Genomic DNA, 10,019 nt, shown 5'->3' with positions numbered 1-10,019 from the left:
ATCGGTCTTCTCGACCGCCTCCAATATTTCTCCATTACCACTCCAGTAACGCTCACTTCACCAGCTCAGGGCATGCCCGGCCCAGCATGCATTTGTAGGCTACTTGTGTGCTGCTTTAGCCCCTTGCTTTAGCTACTGTCATGGAGTTCACTTAACATTTTCATAAAGACACTGATAAAACACACAGGTGTGAAATCAAGGTGACTTACAAAGATGAGGACCAAGAGAAAGAGAGGGAGTGCAGTGATGTAGTGTCCACAACTAAAGAATCATTGTGAAATCCGAAAAGACATCCCGAAAGCATGATGGTGTACTATGTGCACATTCTAACAGAAAGGAATGCGGTGGGTAGCTAGCTAAGTGTGTAATTATAGCAAAAATATTTATAAACTAAAAATAAGATCTCTTAAAAATGTATTTCATTTTTGTTCTATTATCTTTACTATAGGCTATAACTGGTTTTGGCCCAATAGACCTGACATGTTACCTCTTTCAATGAGCTTTCCATTTTGATATGGTTATTTTACCATAAAATCTTTAGGCCAACCTATAAAATAAAAATTTTAAAAATCTGCATCCCTGCCCAGCCTGGCAAGAGTGGCCCAAAAGGTGTTTAGCATCCTCATTGGCTCTGCAATGTCTGAGAGGGTATTCTCCACTGTTGGCCTGCTCTACCGGCACCATCACATGAGCCTGAAGCCACAGACTCTGGCCAAACTCGTGTTTCTAAAAGTTAATTCAAAGGCACTGTATACTGAGCCTAATAAGGCATTTTTTGTTTCATTTGTATTTAATTATAATAATACCTGTCTGGCTCCTGAAATATTTAATTGTTTTTGCGCTGTTTAATACTACATGTGGCCTATTTGAAATGATGAACGCTTCTTACAGTCACCTTTTCATGTTGTTTACTAGAATACTTTTCATTCCAATCATATGGTTTGGTTTTGATACGTCAAAACCAAATGGTAGGTCCAGGTAGTCACTAAAAATAGATGTGTTTTTGTGATTTTAATGAATGGAGCGAATTTAGAATTGAGGAGTGTTTTTTGGCACTCAATTCCACTCACATGCTCTGATAGAGAACAGAAGATGCCACATTGAAAAATAAATGTGTTTGTATGATTAATGCCTAAGCAAATTCATTTCCATGTGTCCTTTCTGTGTTTGGTTCAACAGTTAACCCAAACTAAGCTAGCAGTGATTTTAAAAATCGTATGGAAACATGTTCTCAGAATGTTCATTAATTACCTTTGAATAACCTAACATTTGCTTTCTCAGAACTTTAATAAAATCTTCCACGGCAAATGTTTTCAGAACCTCCCTGCAACCTAAAAAAATGTAATTCCCAGAACAGGTGAAATGTTCACTACCATTCTCAGACCGTGAAAAAAAAGATAACGGTCAGGAAAGTATGGTTTCGTTTCCAGAACCAATGGGAAACCAAAAACGTACATTCCCACAACTTCCAAGGAACCAAATGTCCTAGCTGGGAAGCTTTCAAAGGGCACTTCGGACAAACAGATTGCAATTTTGGTGCACACAGAATGGAGTCTTAAGTACATTCAAGTGCGTGTTCCATGGCAAATCTTCTGTTCAGGACAACCCAGGGCATAATGCATGTCACACTAGTAACTGTGGATTAAACATAGAGCTCATGAACTTTGGCACTGTAAATGACATGAGTTTTCAAATATGGAAATGTGAAGTGCACATTCGGATTCAAGGTGTGTGGTTTGCTTGTATGACATCAAAGCGGTATTTATTATGATCCTCAAGGTCTCATCTTTCAGAACACATCGACTCCTCTCGATTTAAAGCATTTCCCTCACTCATACAATAACAAATGTGCAAAAGTAGCCCAATAGCGGGGTATGGGGCATCTTCTTGTTGTGCACGGTGCTCAGGAGCATGCTAGTTTTCTGTTCTTCCTGATAATGAATTGCACCTACCTGGTGTCCCTGGTCAAAATCAGACCCTGATTAAAGGGGAACAATTAAAAAATGCAGTGGCGCTGGATTCACGTTGAGGTCCAGAGTTGAGTTTGAGGGGCCTAAGGGCAAGTGAACTGACCTGAGCAGTAGGGCAAGTTGAGCCTGCTTTAAAGTTGCACCAGGTGTTTAAGAAAAGGAATTCAAACAGGCATATCCTAAAATGGATATTTCTGGTTCATCACCATTGTTTAGGCGAAAGACAGATAATTTATGGCAACCGGGCAAATTGAGCCTGCTCTGAGATTGTCCCTTTTAAGGAGGGCATTTTTTTCCAATGGAGTTGCTTTGGTTCTGGATTAATAGACTTCTCAGCCTACCACTGGCTTGGTTCTGACTGTGGGAGGAGCTCACAGCCTGCAATAAAACGGGCTGATTACATCGAATGAAAACAGACTTCTAGGTGTTAGTCTGTCTGGGAACATCTTTGCATGTTCTAGTGTAGTTTACAATACAACAGTTCTTTAGCTCCTCGAGTAAACATTTTATCTTACGCTATAGATATATTTTCCAAGATGCCTTGGTCTGTAAGCAGTTGTTTCATCACTCTGGTCGTTTTGTTCCTTTGGCGGATCGAAGACATTGCAGAAGCTTGCAGATGCGCTCCTGTGCATCTTCAACAGGCTTTTTGCAACGCAGACGTCGGTAAGGCAATTTTGGCAATATTTCTGACATCTCAGGTTCTCAACTCCGGTCCTCGAGTTACTCAAACGGTACACATTTTTATTGTAGCCCTGGACAAGAACACATGATTCAACAATCATCAGGCCCTCAATGAGTTGAATCAAGTGTTTTTGTCTGGGGATATAACAACGTTCTGTTTGGTATACTCGAACGCTGGAGTTGGCGAACACTGGGCTACTACACAATCAATGCGCAACATGCAAACGTTAAATTCTGTGGATTTAATAATTACCATGACATGATCATTGTATTTACATAAGTAGGCAACAGTAAGATGGGCTACAGCCAAGGCTCCCCAACCCTCTTCCTGGAGAGCTGCCATCCTGTAGGTTTTTGATCCCACCCTAATTTGCACACCTGATTCTAGTAATTAGCCGGTTGATGAACTGAATCAGGTTCGTTACAACTAGGTTTGGATTGAGAACCTGCAGGAGGGTAGCTCTCCAGGAACAGGGTTTGAGAGCCCTGGCTGTAGCACTGGCTGTGACTCCTGCTACACCAAGTGTTATATTTGCCTCTAGGCCTACACATTATGCCTACAGTTGAATGCTAAATTATATACACCAAGTTAATACTCTTTCTACATTTAACCCAAGGCACTCAGTTGTAGTGTAGACTTATTTATATCGAATAGTGGTAGGCTACAGATGCCGTGACTTAATTTGAGCCAGTTTCTCACCGGGAACTTAGTCCTGCAGCAATGTGTATTGTTATGTGGCGTAATATATATTTTTCATTTGTGCAAAGCAAGTCTGGCATTTAAGTGAACTTTTTAGGTGGCTTTTTAAACCTTGAATAAATAAGTTTGCAGTTTATGCAATGGGATTAAATTAAGATTTGGCCACTGTATATCACTTACCTTGGACAGTTAATTTCTTACATGTGCTCCTTAAAAGGAATGTTTTCAACCTGAATTGTACTTGACTTAAGGGCACACTTTTCTCTGCACAGCTGTGGTGCCATCTTGAGGTCTGAAACATCTGCCAAATGTGGCTTTTGTAGTGTAACGTCCCTTAACTGGTACAGCTGTTAGTAAAAACCTTTTCTACTATAGTTTCATTAGATCAGGATGTCTGCAGAAACTGTAATTCCAGTGATAAAAGCAACACGTACATCTGTGGTGTACTGGTCCTAATGATAGACAGCTGTGGTGTACTGGTCCTAATGATAGACAGCTGTGGTGTACTGGTCCTAATGATAGACAGCTGTGGTGTACTGGTCCTAATGATAGACAGCTGTGGAATAGAGGGAACTTAACCTTACAGGAGTAGTTCATCTGTTTGGCAAGGATGAATCATTTGAATATCTTCTGAATCAGACTGAAGTGAAGAGGTTGTCGCTGTCAGCACCTTCTACCCAGACAGGTGGGCGGAGGAGGAGCTGGTGTCATAAGGTCTGTGCCTCAGTCTTCCTACCAGCACCTGGTTGGCACCTGAACATCTGCAGACCAGGCGGGGTTTAGTTAAACTAGGCATGTTGAATTAAAGGCAGACGACTAGAGCTAGGAATCTAGGACCTGGAGGGATAATGGACTTGTCTGTTGAGCCCAAACAGGGTGAACTTATGCACAACATTTTTAAGACTGTAATATCTTGTCTGTGACGTGTTCTGTTGTCGTAGATCTCATAACGCCCTTAAACCATCGGTGTCTAACTGACCATTGAAAGGAAAATGGGGCTTGTCAGTTAAACCACGTTTCTCTCTTCCAGTGATCAGGGCAAAGGTGGTTGGTGTGGAAGTTGTGTCTGGTAACACCAAGTATGACGTCAAACAGATCGAGGTATGATCAGCCTTTTTATCAAGTGGTTGTTCCTTCCTGCACTGACACATTGAAGCCCCCTGAACCCCAGTCTGACAGATGGCCCCAGTTCTCTCCTTTCCCCTTCAGTGTTTGCAGATCTGGGTTGGCATAAACAGTGCAGTTGTGGAGCTTCCACCATATAAAAAGGAGCTTCAGTAGAAATGCCTCTTGCTGGAAAGCACATTATTCAGTTGCTGTTCCTACCAGTCCTAGACTATGGTGACATCATGCACTGCACTTTATTACTGGGGGGGGGGGTTTGGTACTCATCCCTGCATTCTCTACCAGGAAGTTGGCTGGCTCTTTGTTACTTTAGTTGATAAATTGCCAGATTTTCTTTTATAAAGCACTTTTACTAACTCTCACTGTACCTAACATTATTACAGACCTTTAGACATTATAGTTAGTCTCTCATATCAGGGGTGTTTAACTCTGGATATTCCATTGGGCTCTCCTGAGTTGGATGAATCTGCTTGAAATATTTTTGGGGAACGATCTTAAATGTTCTAAATGTGACTTGTAGTTGCCTTTAGGGCGACTCAGAATTGTTTTGGACTCTTCTGCTTACATTTTGTGTTTTTGGAGTTCGGGCATCTGTGTAAAAAAAAAAATACCTTGGTCTCTGTATGACACCCTGATAAAAATGAAGGTTAGATTTTTGATCTGCAAACATCCGGATGGGGTATAGGGAGGGAATTAGGATAGACATAGTGCCTGAGAGCTGTAGTCATTAAGGTTAAACTGTATATTTAGATGTTTGACAGATCCTCTGTTCTCCTTGTGATTGGTTAGATGTTCAAAGGTCCTGATCGGGTTATCCACGCCATCTTCACTTCATCCTCCTCAGCCTCGTGTGGTGTGACCCTGGAAATCAACAAGGAGTATCTCTTCACAGGTGTGGTTCTCACTGTTACCCAAGTTCATTGTTATCACTGGTTAACCTGCTCAGCCTATGCTTGCAGCATCATGGCCTATTCTGAACTATTGACTTCATCTTGTACAAGTCAAGTGCTTCAGAAAAAATACTTTTTTAATTTAAAGTTTATTTAACTAGGCAAGTCAGTTAAACATTCTTGTTTGCAATGACGGCCAAACCCTGACGCCGCTGGGCCACTTGTGTGCCGCCCTATGGGACTCCCAATCACGGCCAGATGTGATACAGTCTGGCTCTTCCAGTTACACTTTATAATACCTAATGTTAAGAATTTAAATGTTTAATGCTTATAAATGTTTACAACTAATGCATCACTTATTTATTATGCTAAATGCTAGTGTTCCAGGCTGCATCAATATGTCTTCCTGCTCCAGGGTAAAGTTACCCCCAGGGACAGATCTACGATCTGTTTCACCCTCCCCAATTCTAATCTTAACCATTTGTGGGGGAAAGAAGGGGAAACTTATCCAATATCAGCATCTGGGGGTTAACTTTTACCCCACAGGTTGTTGACTCGCTGTCGTCTGTCTTCAGGCAGCCTAAATACTGATGGGAGGATGCATATAGTCACCTGTGACTTTATTCAGTACTGGGACGACTTGAATGGCACACAAAAGAAGAGCTTGACTCAACGCTACCGAACCGGCTGTGCTTGCACGGTGTGTGACAGGAATTATAGTAAAATTACTTTACACCACTTGTTAAATTTTTACTTTGTCACATTGGCTAAACACAAGAGCTATAGTATTGGGGTAATGATCAGTTGGTGATCTGGGTCTTTCTCTCTCCCTGCTCTGAGCTACAGATCATCCGCTGCTCTTCCCTCCCCTGTCCCGTCAGCGCCCCAGATGAGTGCCTTTGGACAGACTGGTTGTTGAACGATGGCCAAAGCGGACCCCAGGCCAAGTACTCTGCCTGTCTCATGAATTTTGATGGGTCCTGTGCCTGGTACAGGGGGATGACTCCATCCAAGAAGTAGTTCCTGGATATTGACTACTCCATAGTAACTCCACAGGCCTTCCACTCACTGCTCAGTGGCTAAATATGCCTGCAATTTAAAAGCTGGTCACTTGTGCAATAAAAATAAACTACTCCTCAAATATAGTGCTCCAAGTATTAATTTGTGTCATTCATCAGTTTAAGCTGGAACCAAAGGTGTTATTGAAACTCAAAAGTGTCTGTTTCTGACTAGAACATTTTTCCTGAAATACCATCCTAAAGCCTGGGTTGTGTTCAGCTGGACACAATATTGTAGAATTAATGTTTTTTACATGGTCTTCCTTGACAAAGAAATGCAGGTGTGGTTCCCTTCTGCACGTTGAATGCATTTGAATGAAATTGCTGAGAACACTCACACTTGCTGACAAAGATTGAGTTTTCAGAACCTTGATTCTTAAGTTGTCACTAAGTTTGTTCTTAAATGTTTCAATATTGTCTCGACTCACTACCCCCCTGGGCAATGTATTCAACACTTGTTGCATCAAAGTGAAACTAATTTTGGATTAAAGTAGTTCAATCCTTTATTTGATATCTAGACATTGAACTGACATCTGTGCTGAGTGGGTAGACTATGGATAACCATTCAGAATATTTTTCTAAGCTATGTAATGTATTTAACTAGGTGCGCCAGTAAGAACAAATACTTAATTGCAATGACGGTGTAACCTGGACAATGCTGGGCCATCAAACCGGGGTCTGTAGTGACGCCTCTAGCACAGATGTAGTGCCTTTAGATCGCTGCGCCACCCGGGAGCCCCCAATGCATGCATATTCACCTCCTTTTCAGCACCAATTGGTAATATGCAAATACTCGTGTATTTAAAATTTCTAATAGGAAACTGGTTTAGACTATTGGTGAAATAAAAATACTGTTCTGGATTGACTGACCATGTCTAAAAGTAATGGACTATCGTTTCTCTAATTTGAGCTGTTCTTGCAATATTTTTTCTGTATACCACCCCTACCTTGTCACAACTGATTGGCTCAAACACATTGAGACATTCCACAAATTAATTTAAGGCACACCTGTTAATTGAAATATATCATGAAGCTGGTTGAGAGAATGCAAAGCTGTCATCAAGGCAAAGGGTGGCTACTTTGAAGAATCTCATAAAAAATATTTGTTTAATGCTACTTTTTTTTGGTTACATGATTCCATATTTGCTATTTCATAGTCTGTCTTCTGAAATATTCTACAATGTAGAAAATAGTAAAAATAAAGAAACCCTGGAATTAGTAAGTGTCAACTTTTGACTGGTACTGTACAATTGAAAGATAGCCAGCTATATGTTAAGTCAAAATTGTCCAAACCGAAACTCTCACAACTGCAACAATTGACACCATAAAGATAGTAGATATATGCTGAGTATACCCAACATTAGGAACACCTTCCTAATTTTGATTTCCACCCCCCTTTTTTGCCCTCAGAACAGCCTAAATTCATGTGGGCATGGACTCTACTAGGCGTCAAAAGCGTTCCACAGGGATGCTGGCCCATTTTTACTCCAATGCTTCCCACAGTTGTGTCAAGTTGGGTGGTGGACCATTCTTGATGCACACGGGAAACTGTTGAGCATTAAAAACCCAGGAGTGTTGCAGTTCTTGACACAAACTGGTGCGCCTGGCACCCACTACCATACCCAGTGGAGAGTATTGAGATGCATAGACAGCAGGGGGGATTCCAACCCTCCAAGAGCCCAAACGTTTAAATGTATTTGGCCAAAACATAGAAATCTATAACGTGCCATACAGTACTGGAATATACTGTACTGTGCTCTACTTTAGTGTACTGTACTTTTGCATACTGCAACTCTGATGCACATGGGAATATCTTTGGTTTGTCTCTGACATTCAGAAGCTGAGCTACGACCTGAAGAATCGAAGAAATTGGATGTTGCTTGGGAAGTATGCCACTTCCACATTCAGTCAGAACTAGCAAAATCTGAAATATCCAACTTGCTAATTCGTTGAACGCGGCACGTGATTAACTACAACCAGATAGCAAGTCAATGTCAGTTTCCTAGTTCTGACTAGCATGTGAACATGGCATCAATCTTCTACAATGTGTGACTATGTTGCTATCAATTGATCTGTTCACTTTCTGTCTAATAAAATACAGTATGTATGATTCAGATAAATGACCATAAAACATATTTGGGGAAATCGGGTCGAGAATTTATTTTCCCATATCCATCATCATTATTAAATAGCCTATCTAAAATATGTTAGGAGTCTTGTTAAACTATGTCGAAATGCAGGAAATAAGCTTCAAAACAACATTTTCCTAGGTCCCTCAAATTGAACAAAATCATGCTGGTGTTGTAATTAATATAGGCTATCTCAATATGTGAAAAGGCAGACCCTGGGGAATAAACCCCAGCTCTACTGTACTGTACCCTACACTGCTGTACCCTACTCTACTGTAGCCTACTCTACTGTACCCTATTCTACTGTACTGTACCCTACTGTACTCTACACTGCTGTACTGTACTCTACACTGCTGTACCCTGCTCTACTCTACTGTAGCCTACTGTACTGTACTGAACCCTATTCTACTGTACCCTACTGTACTCGACTCTGCGGTACTGTACCCTACTGTACTCGACTCTGCGGTACTGTACTCTACTCTGCTGTACTCTATTGTACCGTACCCTACTGCAACAAACATTAAGGATGTATGGAAGGATGCGACTGGAAGGATGTATGTAACATTGTGTGGCTATAATCAGCCCTGGGAGGACTTTAGTGCCGCGCAAAAGAAGAGCTTGACTTGCCGTTACCAAAGAGGCTGCAATTGCAAGGTGTGTGTGTGTGACCAATATACTGTACACCTTATACTTTACAGGCCATTTGCTTTGTTATTTAAAGATGCCTGCAATTAATTTAATAAAAATATTATGATTTATATGAAATAAAAGTGCTTACTGGTCACTTCTAAAAATGCAATAAAATAAACTACAAATGAATTATAGGGCTCCAAGTGTTCATTTCTTCTGCCGCTCATTTGTTACAAGTTTTTTAAACGAACAAAAGGTGTTATTGAAACCCAGAATGGTTCTGTGTTGTTGGCCCATGTGGTTGTTTCTAAATAGAACAGTTCCTGAAAAATGCCATCCTAAATCCTGGGGTGTGTTCAACAGCGCACAATGTAGAAAGTTCAGATGAATAACAAACGGTCTTCTCTGACAGGAAGAAAGGAATCATGTCGGCTCTAATGGCATTTCTATCAGCAACGTTCAACATTTGTCTACTGATTGTGGCCCTTTAGTAGTTTGGGTCTAAACCAGGGCTTTAGCTATGTAATGACATTGACCAAATTAAACCACTTTGATTCTTTCTTCCTTGCTTTATAAGCCAGAACATTATTCTTGGTGTATATTCTTCAGTGGATGAATATTCTGTTCATTCTTATGCACAATGGTATGTTCCTGTGCTAATCGAATTAGGAAACTGAGGATGTCTTGCAAACTGGTTGTTATACAATTGCCATATTCAGCCAGTTGGATTATTATTTGATTAGCACAGGAGTGGTAAAAGTGCCACACTGACTGACATCACTGGGTTGAATTCACTATAACTGCTTTATTCAATTGAATGGCTTCTCTGCTTA

The 10,019-nt window shown here is 40.9% G+C and overlaps 1 protein-coding gene across 1 annotated transcript; it reads left to right on the top strand.

The window, feature by feature from the left end:
- The first annotated feature begins 2,362 nt into the window (after window positions 1-2,362).
- On the top strand, window positions 2,363-6,514 carry LOC118938345 (metalloproteinase inhibitor 2-like). The gene is made up of 5 exons (XM_036941833.1): window positions 2,363-2,636; window positions 4,385-4,455; window positions 5,269-5,371; window positions 5,945-6,069; window positions 6,216-6,514. Exons 1-5 carry the CDS (start codon window positions 2,507-2,509, stop codon window positions 6,387-6,389), a joined length of 603 nt encoding a protein of 200 aa, XP_036797728.1. The 5' UTR covers window positions 2,363-2,506; the 3' UTR covers window positions 6,390-6,514.
- The last annotated feature ends 3,505 nt before the right edge of the window (window positions 6,515-10,019 follow it).

Source organism: Oncorhynchus mykiss, chromosome 13, assembly GCF_013265735.2.
Source record: "Oncorhynchus mykiss isolate Arlee chromosome 13, USDA_OmykA_1.1, whole genome shotgun sequence".
Lineage (NCBI taxonomy): Eukaryota > Metazoa > Chordata > Actinopteri > Salmoniformes > Salmonidae > Oncorhynchus > Oncorhynchus mykiss.
This window is presented reverse-complemented; position numbering and strand designations above follow the sequence as displayed.